Source organism: Aspergillus alliaceus (assembly GCF_009176365.1).
Source record: "Aspergillus alliaceus strain CBS 536.65 unplaced genomic scaffold BDW43scaffold_21, whole genome shotgun sequence".
Taxonomy (NCBI): domain Eukaryota; kingdom Fungi; phylum Ascomycota; class Eurotiomycetes; order Eurotiales; family Aspergillaceae; genus Aspergillus; species Aspergillus alliaceus.
The window spans coordinates 71,081-86,969 of NW_022474704.1; the positions used below are offsets into that span (position 1 = coordinate 71,081).

A 15,889-nucleotide genomic window follows, 5' to 3' on the forward strand; every position below is an offset into this window, starting at 1 on the left:
TTTAATCAATAAGAGGAGTGACCAATCCTCAACCCTGGGTGAACATCCAACGAATAACCTGTTGAGAGGGGAAGAATATGTGAAGTGAACTGGCCACACACCCACTTTGAAGTCATTAAAAGATCATTGTTTGGTTCGCCTGGACGCCAAGCCCTCCCCCCAATTTACTAGTCAATTACAAAGTATACTCAAAAAACCAAATAAAAATACATAGAAATATGGGGGAGAAAAAGAAAAGAGAAAAGAAAACGGAAGGAATTTTCATTTCTCCAGGTAGATAGATAGATAGATAGATGACAGCTACTCAGGTTCTTTTTTTTATTCTCTCTGCCTTAGGTGGTCCTTTATGTTACAGTCGCATACATTGATGACGACAACAAGCCATCTCTAGGTCGCTTACTCATCGTTCTTCTATGTCTAGATCTTCGGTTGTGGTCAGTCAATTAACGCTGTTTGGTAGGGACTAATAAATTCTTTCATCTTTAATTTTTCGTTTCTTTCCTCTTTTTTTTCTTCATAAGTCATAACAGGCATACTACTGTAAGGCTAGGGGCTATGGTCGAGTCGCTATGTGCGAAAACAGACTTCCACTTCTGTCCGCTGGCAGGATTCGAGTCTGCCTATCATCTCGATTGTAGGGCTTGCATCCCAGTTGTATCCACGAAACGTTAAGACACGGTGGGTGTATCTAAGATGCCCCAGGAGCCTGATCCCCTGATGCTCGGACGAGACGGACTGGCAGGTTGGAATTAGGAAAAGGACGGGCGAAAAAAAATTATTGAAATAAAAAAGACCTCGCCAGAATGGCCCTGTGTTACAGGTCCGCAACCAAGATGGTTTAAAGAAAGAACATGTTGCGTAGTGCCAAATTTGACCAGCGTGTATCAGTCAAGCTTGCGTGAAAGGGTCAATGCGGGCTAGAAACCAGTTTGCAAGGCCACTAAGTGTCTCCCAAAACCAGACTATCCAGCGACAAGCTTGTTTTTCCTTGCGATGACACATCCTCGGGTACAAAGTGGATGTCCTCTAGGGCCATGCTCTTGGTCGTCCCTGAAAAATGGGCCCCTGGTTTGATTTTCACCCGGAAGGAAATCCTGGTTGTCGCCTTGCTCCCTTCGCCCGGAACATCACTTTGCTGTTGGCACTCTCTCGGTTCCAGAGTGTATCTGCTCGGGGCAGCATATATGTGCGCAGAAGGAAAAGGTCGAGAGATGCTCCAGGCTAAGACATCGCAGGTAGACTGATGTAACTGATCAATCCCATTGCCGAGAGGGGGAGTACCTTATGATCTCCACATTCCCACTCGGGGGACCCTCTTCTCCAGCGGTTTCGTGGAGGCCACCTGCTGGCTGAGCTGACTAACCCATTGTCTCTCCGATCTTACGATGTCGGCTTCAATCTTACGTATGGTATCCATCTCCTCGATCATTGAATTCACCATATCGTCTAGCCCTTTTGCAGTCCGATAAAGGCTAGAGCCTTGCAGGCGCTCTACCTCTCCATAGCCCAGTATGTCCAGACTCTGCAGTTGCCTCGAGCATAGTTCGAGTTTCAGTGTCAATGTGTGCACTTCTTCTTTCCAGGTGTGGTCAAGAGGGTCGATGAAAATGACAAGATCCGACCCTCCTTGGTAACGTCGACAGGTTTTGATCTCCTCAGCTTTTCGAAACCAGGATTCAAATTCCTGCACGGCCAATGTATATCTCCCCCCTAGAAAACCGGATAGATCGCACACTTCTTGCGCAACCTGCGAAAGGACTTGAATTTGCTCTGCGAATACTTGGCGGCCATTATGTTCAATAGAGTTCTTGAGCCAGCAATGCAGTGCTTGTCCATTGAGTTGCTGTTGGTATTCCTTCTCTCCTGTAACAACGCCGCGGTATTGTTCCGCGACCGCATCATATTTTGTCCGTAATTGTCTTTCGGCGCTACCTTTCCACTCAGTGTCCTCTCGCAATGATGACAAGTGTAGAAGACTCAGTTGTAAGAGTTCTGTTTGTAAAGCAGCAACTTCAGGCGCGGTCGAGGGGACCAAGGATAGATCCAATTCCGCAGTCGCATCGGCCGATGGGGCGCTAAGGGACGGCTTGACAGGTTTTTTAGGTGACAAATGTTGCTGGTAAGTCGAAAGCTGGGTCCTGGTTCGCGGCGTACTTGGTGCCGATGGTGGACCTGTCTTCTTGGAGACTTGGCTCGTGGCTGGGGTGATCACTTGACTGCGGTGTCGCACATGACCCCTTGGTGTCGGAGGCCCCGAGCTCGAACTAGCTGGTTGTCGTAAAGAGGTCGACCGGGACCGGGTTGGCCGCGGTGGGGGAGGCATTTCCGTCTTCTTAGGCGATCTTGGAGGTCCATTTTGCTTTGCTGGAGAAGGCGGCACAGGTGCAAAAGTGGCCCGCTTTGGTGTTGAAGACACGGGGGCAGTGGCTTTCGCAGGGGAAGGTGTAGTCTTCACTGGGCTAGGCCGGATCAAACTCCGGCGGCGACTCGCAAGGGTCGGCGCAGATAGCTTGCCTTGTTCTGGCTTTTCCAGTCGCTGTGTGCTCCCACTATCCTGTTGCGGCTGGGGCCGCAAAGGACTCGTTGATCGGCTGTCATCGCGGACGGGCAAAAAGCTCTTGTTTCGAGTCGAGAGATTCTCGTTACCAGTTGTAGGATTCGAGGGTATACCGTCCGCCGTAGGTTTTGTCCTGGTCGATACTGTTCTGATGGACGTGGAGCGACCTAGAGGACCGGGCTTATGTTATAGTTGTTAGAATACATGGGTAGAGGCAACGGCAATAGCTCTCTCGCCTTGAGGAGCTTGAGGCAAGGGAGGTACAAGACTAACCTGTTTACGGGGCTCCCGAAGCGAAAGGGAGCGAGTGGGTATTGGCATTGTGGCTAGGGATCAGGTCATTCATCAGGTCATACATACATTAGTTCAGTTATTTCGGTCAGGGTTGTGAAAAAGAGAGATTCTCAAATCAAAGTTCAATCAGCGGTCGGAGTCTAGTATTTATGTTTCAATAGCATGATTGAAGATCCAAAGGTCGTGCTTGCGGTGAGCTCTGGAGCCAAAAACAAAAGGCTTGGCGCACGGGGAAGGGTGAACGGAGAATACTAGCCTGCATTGTACATAGGTAAGACTTACAACTCAGTTTAGTTAGTAATTGGGCTCGATTAACTACCTAATAGCTATAGTGTTACTGTACCTTACTACTGCTACTAGTCAAAGACTTTCTAAGGGGGTCTGACGCACTGTTCTAGTAGACTGTCGAAGTGCTTTTAAATTGAGTAACCAACCCATTGAATATATATATATAATCACTTCGCAGGCGCGTGTAAGAAGTATTTCTCTCCCCTTTTCTTCCTTCCCCCTCCCCTCCTTTCTCTCTCTGCTCCTTCAAGATTCGCTGTCTCTATTCCCGCTTAGTTATTTACACCAGCCAGAATAAAGAGAGAAACATTTCCCCCTACATAACGGTAATGCATTTTATGCATGTATAGTGAACACAGAGTATATCAAGGACACTACAACCTTGGACCACGGATCTTTTAATCCACCAGTGATATTGGATACTATCCATGGATATTAACACCCCTTGCTTCTTAAATAGTTGTTATCACATGCCCCGATGAATACTTCATTCAACAAAACCTGTCTTGTGATATTTAGAAGGAATCGGATAAGACAAACTTGATTTTGACTGACAATATCGGAAAAGGCCTAAACAGCCCGGACTCTAAGATTTCAACATCAACCCAATATACTCTCTGCTCCTCTTACAAACTTCCACGTCTCGGGAAAGAAACACCCTCCACGGCAGGATGATCAGTAAACCAGCTGACCTTGTCACCAGCACCTTGGTTGACAAGAGAAGAGGGAAGACTCCTGCCCTCTTCGGAGTCGAAGATTTGCTTCATAATATCTTTCTTTCCACCGCCGGTAGCGACAAAGGCCACGTTCACGGCGTGGGTAACCACGGGCAGAGTGAGGGTGATGCGCTTCGGCGGGGGCTTCGGCGAGTCGCTAATGGCGGCCACCCAAGCGTCCTTCTCCCGAAGCAGCTCGTGCCCGGGGAATAGACTGCAGGTGTGGCCATCGGGGCCACAGCCCAACAGGATCAGATCAAACACCGGCAACTTGACGCTGTCCTTGGCCGCGAAAATGTGCATCAGCTCCTCCTGGTACAGATCTGCTAGCTCCTGGGGGTCCTCGTCGCTGACATGGGTGGGATCGATGGTGTGCACGCGGGGCTCACCCAGTTCCGTGGGGATCTTGCTCAATAGTTCATCCTTCAGTAATTTGTAGTTGCTGTCTGCGTGGTCGAGGGGCACGGCGCGCTCGTCGGCAAAGAAGATGTCCCATTTGGAGAATTGGGCCGTGTCGTCGGGGGTTCCGTTGCCTGGTGCAAGGAGGGCTTTGGCGAGTACTGTGGGCAAGGAGCCACCGGAAACTGCAACGCGGAAGGTGTCGTGGCGGGCGAGGGCGGAGTTCTGATTCTTCAGGACGTATGTCCTCAATTGTTGGGCGAGCGCATCGGTATTTGAGAAGCTGTAGAGGTTGGGAGATTGGCTTGCCATGGTGACGGATTGCGAAATTCAAGGGAGTTGTTGGGAAAAGCAAGTGAGCAGGAGGTTTTGGCCTTACGGGTGGTTTTTCTTTCGGCCAACAGCTCTAAGGCGGGGTGGTGGGGCAGTGGAATCGTTATTGGAGGTGAAATCATTACCTACCGTTTCTGCCGGGGAAAAAGCACTGGAGTCAATCGATATCAATTTACGCCTTCTGTCCAGCTTATCTTGGAATTGTTTTTCTCTTCTTCTCTCTCCTAGATTGTTTCATATGGTATCATATCATATCGCTTCATCTTGCGCAACAAGCAAAAGCCAAGGCTACAGAGGAGATAAGGCAAAGAACGATAACAGTGGAGTTACCCATGACGTCGCCCCCGTACGACAGGAACAACTACGCTTATCAACACAAGTCCATTATTGTTTCAAATTACTTGTCGACGGCGAGAGAGGAAATTGCGAGATTTTGTACGATCCCTCCCCCATCTAACCTGGAAAGAAAAGAGGCAGATCTATGATCGATCATCGTCCCATCCCTGTCTTCGGGGATATGATGTCAGTGCAACGTCCTCCCGCAGCTTGAAGCAGGGAAAACGTAACCCTCGATCCCTCGGCAACAAGCTCGATTGATCTTGTCCCGATCAAGGCATGGTAAGGTAATTTGGTAAATGGCTGTCGATTTCAAGCTAGCTGGAGCGAAGGAGTAGGCGAATTGACTATTTCGGACTCGTGCATTGCCGCCAACTAGGTGCGGTCCGCACGCCCACGCGTTATTACAGCATCGTGCAGGCGCCAGAAGCGACTTCTGTGCTCACTGTGTCTGGTGATTGATTAGCGACCAGTCGAGATGTAAAGTACATGCCTAAGTCACGCAGGACGGGATCTTGACCAGGATGACGAAGCATGAGAATTACCATGCTTAAATTAAAAAGTTATTTATAAAAAAAGAAAAGAAAATGCAGGAAAAATGAGGAGAGCGGAGGTGACTTGAGGAGACAGGATGCGTGTCCATCCATCCTCCATAGTGCAGTGTCCCCCCCTCCCAATGGGCATAGCTAGAGAAAAATGCACAGACTTCGGGGTGTCCGTGCTTCAAGGTGATGCCAATGCAACGACCGCGAGGACAACGGAAGGGGAAACGAATGTTCGTTGCCCATCTGGCAGGCTCCAGGAACAGTGCATTACAGGTGGTTATCAGGTGACAGAGGCATGGAGTAGGGCATGGAGTAGCGGGTTTAAGGTGCCATGTCCATGTTAGGGAGGACCGTAGTAAGCATGTTCATAAAGAATGTAGGGAAACAGAATTGTTTTATAATTTTAGAAATATGCAATATATTGGCAATGTCACAAATAGCATCATTATTTCCCGTCGTGGAGTGGAGAATGTAGTGGCATTGTTTGGAGAAATGGAAAACCAAAAATGAACGGAAATGCCGATAATCTGTAAGATTACCCTTCTTTGCAGCCAAAGAAGTCCGGTAGTTATTCGGAGATGCCTGGAAAAAAAATGCCTCAGATCATAGTGAAAGGGACACAATACTCCGAGTGTCAATGTTACAGTATGTATTCGTCGTGTAAGTGCTCTGAGTTGCAGGTACTGTTGTGTGAGTATGTGGGTGTATGTATTGTACGTACATACCAGGTAGTCGCACGGCACACTCGGCTTGGTTTCCTCCCGCAAGACTGCAGCAACTAACTCTTCTGGCGACCAAGCAGCTGGAATGTGCTCTATACATACATCACATATATGAGTGGTCTCGAAGGATCACACCAGCCATCGCCCAATCCCGGGGTGCAGCTGCCAGCTAAGAGCTTGGAAAGAAGCGGTAATTGGTATTCCATGTCATGAGGTCGAGTTAGGTTCAATTGATAGGTTAGCTAGTAGTATTTCAATCGTCTTTTCCCCCTTTCTTTATCTTCATTTCTCTTCTCTGTCTTGTCTTTTTTTTTTCTTTTTTGCAGTGGAGGAATGTTGCGTTATACCAGAAAAGGACTCGATCATGTTAGTATTCAAATCGATAGCATCACGACTCTTGAACTGCTGTCCATTTAGGGGAGAAGGATAAGCGGTTACATTCCCCAATGCGCGACCCCGACAGACTCAAATTCTGAAACGATGTGGAGACAGTAACCGCCTCACAGGAGATGCTGCACAGCCGCAGTTTCTTAAGTAAAGTTACCCACGAGGCTAGGCAGAAAAAGAAAGAAAAATTACGGGTACGAAGTAGGTATTCTTTACCTAACCCGCATGTGACCAATCCCTAGTTCTAATAAAATGGACATGTACGATTAGTTCAGCCTAGTTCATGATAACAAATGATTCAATTATATTGAGATAAAAGAGAGCGAAAAGGGACGTGATTTAACAATAATAGTATTCCTTATTAAGATAGGAATCTTAGTTCTACGGAGTACTAGGCAAGACCTACTATACAGATAGTCATGATGGTATCTCCAGACCCGATTGTCCAATCACATTCCCTGTCTTGAGCATCACTCAGGCATCAGCCGCATGGTGACCATGGAATTCTCACCCTGTCCGACCAGCCTCGGCCGAGGAGTGGTGAGATCGGCGACTGTTCAACGGGCAACAATTGAACATCATTAAGATAGCATTACCTTACATTGACAGGCAACCACTCATGGGCCACACGCTCCGCCAGGCTATCGGATTTTTGGCTTTGGTATCCAATAGTACCGTCCTTTCTTGGGTGTCGTCCGAGAATGGACTAGACTGAGAAATGGTCTAACCGTTCAGATACGAGGAAAGTCTCAGAAGGATTGTGTTAAAATAAGAAAACAACAAGTGAGAGAACCTTAAATTGGTAAAAATAAAGAACAACAATTTTCTGTTAGAAAAAAGGCCTCTAAAGTGAGTCCGTTAAGACGGTAACATGTTCTTTTGAGGGGAGGAGGGGGGCATTCGTAATTTTGATGGATGGGGAATGGAAATGGGACCACGAGCGTTCCTGAGGGGAAAAAAGAGGGCGAACCACTCCGGCGATCGCCCCAGAAAGTGAATCCGTCAACCAGACGATCGGTCATGACGACACGACCTATGCAGGAAGTCCATCCTAATTGGGGGGAGATTGCCCATCAGTAGGAAAGAGCCAATTTACGATAGGAACTACGGAGTTCTGCAGCCCGAAAGGTGCACATCACATAACCCCCCGTCGCCGAATAACAGGGTAATTCATCCAGACAGGCGGACTTATCGACTATTGGAACAAATTGACATACAAACTTCCCCCGAAAAGCCATGTCCAGTAGTATTATTAAGAGACTACCAGATGTACGCTGTACATAACATCCTTGACTCTCCGCAGTATAGTACTCACCCTCCTCATATATCAGATATCATACAATACATATATATCATCACAAAGCGACGGAGGACTCCTCTCCATGGACGATCGTCTTTACCCCCCATAGTTGACAGCTTGGGGTTTACTCTGAAACCGAATCTACATTCCGCTCTGTTCTCTCGAATAACTCCCTGTAACACCGAATCTGGTTCATTGACTTCCTCCGGGCTTCATCACTGCATCTCCCAGTCTGCAGTCTCCTGATTCACTGAAAGAATTATTTAAAAAGGAAAAAAAAATTATTTGGTCTAATTATTATTATTTCATTTCTCTCTCTCTCGCCCTAAAAAACTATTTTTCGCTTTTTTTTTAAACTAAAAAAGACGCCGGTCCTAAACAGGGAGAAGAAAGTGGATCGATCTGACCCTTCAAACTTACCCTGGCCTGGTGGTATAGATATTTCGATACTTCCAGCTGGACTGTTTTTATTCTAGCCATTTCTCGTGATTCTTCTATTTTCCTTCCCAAACTCTGAGTTTCCCGACTTCAACTTTCTTGACACCCAGCCCTGTCCCACGTGGTCGAGTCTCGTCGGCCTAAGGAATCCTCTGGAAAAATTACCTCCGCAGAGCAAGGAAAAGAAAGGAAAGGAATTCTTTCCGTCATACCCGTGAATTTATTTAATTATTATTATTATTCTTCCAACTTCGCTACGCATTGACTCAGCCTCGTTGCATTATTTTCTCTCCAAACAAATTTCTCCCCAACGACAAACACCTTGATTTCGAATCCTGGATCTCTCCTATTCCTTCGAGTAACTATTCCACCACCAACTACCATATCTCCCCGCTGCAACGTCGCCGCCCATAACCCTCGTCCGCCTTGATCGGCATTTCCCCAAAATGAGTTCGCCCTCGGTCCAGGTTCAACCGCAACCTTCCGGCGGCGCAAAGGGTGTTTCTCACACAACGAAAGAAGCAGGCCCAAATTCTATGAACTTCGACATTGTCCGCTGTTCAAGATGTCAGCGTTCGATGAGTCTCGAAAATGACTCGTCCCCCGGCGTTGTGCGCTTCGGCATGAACTCATACTACTGCAGCCGCTGTGCGTCCATGGTCGGCTTTATCCGTTGAAGCAATTCGTCACTTGTAACCCCACGCCACGGAACAAGGAAAAGAGAAACATATCGTTGCGAGCGCATTTTTCGTCGCGCCTTCGAGATCCTCTGCTATTCCACTACCATGCGAAGGAATCCGCAGGATTGAACATGTTACTTCTCCAACCGTTTTTACTGTTCTTTTCGGCCATTCGCTCCGACGATATCTCCGGGAACTATTCTGTGCTGGCACAGGTTCATTCTCACCTATCGAGTAAAGGATAAAGAACCATGCACAACGATTCGGTTTCAGGACGGATGGGCTTTACCCGGCGCCGCACGTCTCTCCAGCCATGTCGGAGAGTACAATGACTCACCCGCGCACGACAAAAAGAGGGCATAGTGGACTAAAATGGGTGGACAAAGAAGAATCCCTTTTATTTTTCTTTCGCTCTCACGGGATCGACGTCGCAGCAACAAACAATAGCCAAACTAGGGAAGTTCGGCATCTACCACGAAAGATGCCGCGTCTCTAGAGTGCTCCATGATTCCGAGCTGCGCCCTACCCCTCGGTGAAGCCACATTATCCTATAGCTCGATGGACATTTACGATACCCCGCTTATGTGTCATTCGCTTTGTACTGCATATCTCACGAGGAAGTCAGCGATTTCCTTTGGTCTGTTGTTTCCTTAGCACGCCATGTAGGATCCTGAGTAGAGATTTAAGGATTCCTGTTCTTTCATGTGTTCCATATGTTTTGTTTGCTTTAAGGTTTACTTTCCCGCTCAATACCCCCGTTATGTTGAAACATTAGCGATCAAGACTACTTAGTTAAATTAGACCACAGTAAGCAACGCTTACAATCACAATATCAAACTCGATTGATCTGCAGCCCATTCCTATACTGTAACACTTCATTGGACTTCCGAATAGGGACAACCGACACGAGTTCCATACTTGGACCAACATGCCAATGTGTCCTGCCTATCCCAATTAAACCCAATAGCATAACCCCAAGATGATCGCCATTGTATGGGCAACCAACGGAGTGAACATGAACATGCCATCCCCCCGCGAATCATAGATGGCGTCGCGCGTTCAAGCGATAGCTGTCATGGGGAGACTCCAATGAATCCCTACCTACCGAAACGCATACGTTAGTGATATACGTCTCATCCCCATATTTTCATGAAATTTCTATGCATATCATACGAACCCCCTGATGCAATTTCAAGCATTGAGGCACCACGCTGTACGAGCACGGAACAGTCAAATTACCTTGTAGATCACACGCCCAGACCACCAGCCTATGAACCACCATCACACAGAGCTCTATGAACTCTGGCGTGCCTGACAAAGCAATCGTCCATTACTCCGGATCGCCCGAGTGCTAACTAGGAAAGGATGAAGAAGTAAGTCAATACTCGTACCTGTATTGGTCAGTAGCATACCCCTCAAACAGGGCGATCTACCTTATTTACCCCTCCCCCTTGCTGTGCAGTATCTTCAATTACCGCGACGTATCTATATACTGTATTGGACCTACGCCCGTCACCTTCACCCCCTTTCTTTCTTTTTCTTTCCTGTCCGCTTGTCTTTTTTTTATTTTTTATTTTTATTTATTTATTTAATTTTTTTTTGCACTCCGAATTTTCGACGTTTCAATCTTTCACTACACTAACCCCTTTAGTCTAGATAGGGTTCACCTTCTCACAAACAGAAACCCCAAGAATGCCCATTCCGTTCCCTGTAGGCAACCACGCGAGAGTGGCGCAGGCGCCGCCCAAGACAAAAAAAAAACACCGCCGAAACCCCACCCCCTTAAGATACAGCGTATGTAACGTTCGATTCCTGTGGAGCGCAAAGTTGATCAGTGGGTCAACCTCACCTTCGGATTCATTTCGGCTGGTATGATTGCTTGGCCGGCGTTCTCCGTTTTGGCTCTTTTTGAGCACCTGTCGGATTTGTTTCACCCCTTTTAAGCTCCACTGATTGGCTTTTGCCCGGTGGCGGGCTGAAGTTTCATGATGGGCTTGGGGTGTTAGTCAGATAATGTGAAGAAAGGGAGGTGGAGTCAGGTCGGTCAGGTCGGTCAGGTCAGTCAGTCAGGGAGGGAAATAGTTTTCAACTAGCTAACTACGGCTACGGGGTGCTCATTATATGGCATATTGCGTTCCTTGTTTGGAGTCGTACAGGGTAAGGACAACTGTTGCCCTTGGTTTGGTTTTGCGGGAGGTATTGGATCTTGGTAATTCAGGCTCAGTCAGGTAGCCCTAGGCTTGGATGGGTCATGGTAAGTTAAGCTACCCTTAGGCAGTCGCATTCTGCCCCAACATCCCGGAGAACGTACCATGCTTTCGTAGGAGTAATGGTGAAATCAAGGCTGAATGCTTAGTTGAGACCTTTTAACGATGGAACTTATCGCGGGTGACATAACATGATCTTCACACATCTGGTCAATCCATGGCTCTGTTGTCTCCCGATTCCCGTGATAACTTTCCATGGACATGGAGCGCAATTAAAGTTGATAGCTTTCGGAAATCCAATATTGACTTTAGATTGACCGGAGCAAAGGTTACACTGCACGAGTTGAAGCATTATTTGTTATGGTATGTAAGGTGGTTTACTTTTTCTGTCTCTCTCCATTGAAGCGATGAGTTCGATAAGTTCGACCTTCCTACATTCTAGACAGCTTCCAGAAAAGAAAAGTGACCCCGTCTGGATCACTAAAGGGTTCGGCAGTAAACCCCAAACCAGTCAGCGTCAAAAGCAAAACCTCCGGTACTGACCTGCCGAAAGTCTATTGTTGACTAGCTTCACTAGTTATACGAGAGATCCACGCGACCATGAGTCGGGTTCGATCATGACTCAAAATCGGGTATGGATTCAAACTAGATTCAAACTATGCCATGTAGGATGACTGTATCCATGAACGACCGCAACATCATGTTGGTTAGTGGAAGGCCATTCCAAAACCACGGTACCGGGTAGAGAGTGGTGGTGGTGGCTATCGATCGTTTGTCGGACTATTGAATTTTTAGTTAAATGCCGAAATCTTTTGATCGAATACACTATGGAGTAAGGCTGTGTGAGCTGAGAGTTAAGTGTAGTGGGGAGATTAGTTTTCCTTTTATATATTTTTTTGGGGGAAGGTTGGGAGTTGCTGACTTGTAAGTTTTAGATACGGAGAATATTCCATTCTATTAAGAGTCAACTAAGGGGAAAGAAAGAGAAACTCTTTTTTGTGGTGTGAGCATTGAATGATCACTTTGATACTGCTAGCTACTATAGGCCGTCTATCTTGTACATATCTTCTATCTACATCTCATGGGCCCGGGCCTCGGTCCTCGTACGCGGTGTAGAAGTTATTTCCCCAACATATCGCTATATGAACCACTATTATGTCTCAGCGAACTGTCCCGTCTCAACCGCCTTTACCCCGTACATCGTCTCAAGGTTCGTACTGGCGGTGACCAGGCTATTGTCCGCCTAATATGCAGACATTGGTTAAAAACTGGGCGGTGTTAAGTCTTAATGGATGCCTCATATGCAGACGTGACCAGGGATCAGCGCGGCATCGGAACACGATTAATGGAGACTTCGGTTTCTCGACTAGATTAACTCGTCAAAACTATGAAAATTGACCAAGTCCTAAAGCCAAAAGAGGAGAGAAAGAGCAAAAAAAGAGTTACAGTTCAGTTAGTAATCGCCAGGTCTGTCATTTGTTTGGGGGAGAGAAATCCGTCGTCAGACAAGAGTGCGGCTTATCAGAGATGATGCATCATCTAAGGAGTTCGCCATCTCCTCATCCCCCATCACACAACCAATGCTGATGATCTATTTTTGCCTAGAAGCTGAGAGGGCGAAAAGGACATTAGCCAAATCAGAAGACAAGCAAAAAGCAATGATCTCAGTCATGCATTTTTCTCTCCATTTTCCAATCAACGTCTTCTGCTTTCTTTGATTAATTCCTTCCTGAGGGATTCTTCATCCATATAGCATGGGCTCTTAATGACCAGCAGTTCAGTCTAACCCAATACACCATAACTTCTACCCATCCGTACAATGGCATTCCAGAAGACAATGATGCCGTTCATCTGGGTCGCCTTCTCATTCGCAGGATGGATGCAGGGCTGATGCTCCACTTGGTTGCGAGAGCTCTCCAGCTTTGCCATCGTCCCCTGTTGTGGCTGCCCTGAAATCTAGCGGTGTAACATGGTATTGCCAAGGAGAGCGTCCTTGAGGATCCGAGTGTGCTGGCCGAGTACCTTTTCCCTCCGCCTGAGACGGAAGGTGTGTCATGGAGAGAGGGAGAGAGGCCGGCCTATTCATAGCAGCAGCGGAAAACAATTGTATTCATTCATACCGTACAAACAAGGCGAAGGGGCAATGTTCGTCTCTTATCTTTTTGTTTTCTTTTTCTTCAAGGAATTAAGGTCACTTGCTCTAGTTTATATTTTCTTTCTTTCTAGTTTTCTTCCTTTTCCTTTTCTTTTCGTCCTGTCTCTACTCCATAGCTCTCAACTAGCCCACCGGGATCGCTGCATGACATATAACAGGTCCGCGCATCCGCGTCCCATCGCATCCATCAGATTGGAGGCAAATTGACACATCTCAACGCCAGATCCCAATCCACTCCGGAGGCATTTCCTAGTCCATTTCCCTTGCGCTGCCTGAGCCACGCTGCTTCATTCGTCAGCCCATGCATCGGCGCCTTTGTCCGTCCCCGGCCTCGTTGCATTATTGCGATTACTACTGCCGTCCTTTTCTCATCTTCCTCTCTTCGGTGGGACTCTGAATGTACGAAATAGATCGATTCAGATCTGTTCCAATCTTCTTTCTTTTCTTTTCTTTTTTTTCTTCTATTTTTCGTGTCCATCGAATATTTGCGGGTTTAAAGGAGGGATCGACCGTCTCGATCCTGGATTTCCGATACACTTTTTGTGCTCTTGACACTCATCGAACAAAGCGACCGTGTTCTAAACATTCACTAACGAGGTACCGAGGAAGTCCCATGGTGCTTCGGCTAGTCCTTTGTTGTTGGTAGTATATGCCAGTCATTTTCCTCCAGTCGCATCGCTCTTGTACCCACCAATCTTTATTCCCGCTAAGCATTGAACAATACTCTGGACGATCTACTTGACTGAGTGCGACACTCTTTAGGTTGTATCAAGCCAAAAGTGTTCGTTAATCACGCGCATCATCTCTCTTCGCAACCACTGAGAAGCTCTTGATTCATCGCAATATCGACAAGTACATCATGCCTCCTCCACAGAAGGGAAAACTAAAGTCCCGTGGGTCAGACGAAGAATTCGTTCTATTCCTACAGGGGGTAAGTTCCTTGCCGCAGTCGGATTTCCAGATGGCTGTCTTACTGAGGATACAGATTCCAGCCCATTGTCGCTGGCAAGAACTGAAGGACCTGGTTCGTCAAACCGCCTTGCACATCCGCCAAGCAGTGGTATACGACGACCATCACGGCTTTCCCACGGGACTAGGCCAAATCATCGTGAAAAACGAAGATGAAGCATGGCGGACTTACCGTGCGTATGCTATGCGAGAGGGAGAGAAGATGCAAAACCGACTGATGAGGCTGCAGATAGGTTATCCACCAACGGTTGGGAGGGACAGAGCTTGGTTGTTACGCTGGCGCGGACCAGTTCGCCGACTCGACCTATCGCCGGACCAACGAAGAGTCCCAGTGTGATTCCCTCAAACTACGCCCCTGGCTATTCAACGCCCCCGAGAGTCTCCCAGAACATGGCCGTGCCTCCATCCCCCATATCTCCGGAGTAAGCCCATCTCACCCATATGCGCATCCACACATGCACATACCATCTATACTACAAACATCCCGAGCTGCATACTGATACCCACAAGACCCATGATAGCTGGCCCTAGCCCAACGTATCCACCTCCCGAGTACGGCCACGCTCCGGTCATCAGCCTGCCACACCAGTCCTTCATTCCCATCTACCCAGATCCCCTATCGCAACCCATGCCAGGGATTCCCCCCTCCCCAGCTCTTCGACCATCCTTCTGCGACTCTCTCACCTTTACCGTCTACCCACCATACCCCATCTCCCCAATCCCATCCTTCCAAGACCCCTCCACCCACCACCCAAACAACCGCAGAACCCCCCACAAACCAACCTACAGCTACACGTACAGCTACACCCCAACCCCAATGCCCTTCTACGCACCATACCCACACCCACATCCCAGCGACAGCAGCAGCAGCAGCAACAACAACAACAACCCCCGCCCCCACCGCCGTACCATCTTCATCCAGAACCTCAGCCCAACAACCACCAAATCCGACCTCCAATCCCACCTCCAAGACGCCGGCACTATTGAATCCTGCGAAACCTCCCTCGACCCCACCACCAACCGATGCAAGGGCTTCGCACGCATCACCTTCCGCACCGCTGACGAAGCCAGACGCGCCGTTATCCGCTACAACAACTCCATCTTCATGAACACCAAGATTAGAGTCAAGATCGACCGCTCCGTTCCCATCGCCGCCTCGTACGTCTCGAACCCACCACAGACGGCCAGCGTTGCCATCCCTGTCCCTACTATTGTCTCTACGCAGGTGCCCACCCCAGACGCAGGGCACGATGCACCCACCGCCGGATCAGTAAAGTGCGTGCCGGACGAGGTAGTAGGCGAGGTCAAGGGTGATCGGTGCCAACCCGGGCCGTTAGTTATAAATGGGTCGGGGATTGGGCGCAAGGAGATTGTGATTTGATTTGATGTTTTCCTTTTCTTTCTTTCTTTTTTCTTTCTTTCTTTCTTTGCGATTTGTCTATCCCTATCTCTATTGTTCATTGCTTAGGTTCGGGGGTGGGGGGGTTGGTATGCTATGCATTCGTATTGGTAATTGGTGGGTTATGGATGGGAATGGGTGGTGTAGGTTGAGTTTCTTCTTTT

General features: G+C 47.9%; 4 protein-coding genes across 4 annotated transcripts; 2 read left to right on the plus strand and 2 right to left on the minus strand.

Annotated features, from left to right (window-relative positions):
• Positions 1-1,282: 1,282 nt before the first annotated feature.
• BDW43DRAFT_310938 (uncharacterized protein) lies at positions 1,283-2,878 on the minus strand (the record flags this gene model as incomplete). Its single annotated transcript, XM_032047076.1, has 2 exons — positions 1,283-2,737; positions 2,831-2,878. The coding sequence occupies 2 exons, from the start codon at positions 2,876-2,878 to the stop codon at positions 1,283-1,285; spliced, it is 1,503 nt and encodes a 500-aa protein (XP_031900417.1).
• An 887-nt stretch (positions 2,879-3,765) lies between these two features.
• Positions 3,766-4,566, minus strand: BDW43DRAFT_310939 (6-phosphogluconolactonase; the record flags this gene model as incomplete). Its single annotated transcript, XM_032047077.1, has 1 exon — positions 3,766-4,566. One exon carries the CDS (start codon positions 4,564-4,566, stop codon positions 3,766-3,768), a length of 801 nt encoding a protein of 266 aa, XP_031900418.1.
• Positions 4,567-12,840: 8,274 nt separating this feature from the next.
• Positions 12,841-14,456, plus strand: BDW43DRAFT_81702 (uncharacterized protein). Its single transcript, XM_032050551.1, has 4 exons — positions 12,841-13,515; positions 13,581-13,756; positions 14,120-14,288; positions 14,350-14,456. Exons 1-3 carry the CDS (start codon positions 13,172-13,174, stop codon positions 14,188-14,190), a joined length of 591 nt encoding a protein of 196 aa, XP_031900419.1. The 5' UTR covers positions 12,841-13,171; the 3' UTR covers positions 14,191-14,288; positions 14,350-14,456.
• Positions 14,217-15,707, plus strand: BDW43DRAFT_310940 (uncharacterized protein; the record flags this gene model as incomplete). Its single annotated transcript, XM_032047078.1, has 4 exons — positions 14,217-14,288; positions 14,343-14,503; positions 14,560-14,748; positions 14,837-15,707. The coding sequence occupies 4 exons, from the start codon at positions 14,217-14,219 to the stop codon at positions 15,705-15,707; spliced, it is 1,293 nt and encodes a 430-aa protein (XP_031900420.1).
• Positions 15,708-15,889: the final 182 nt, after the last annotated feature.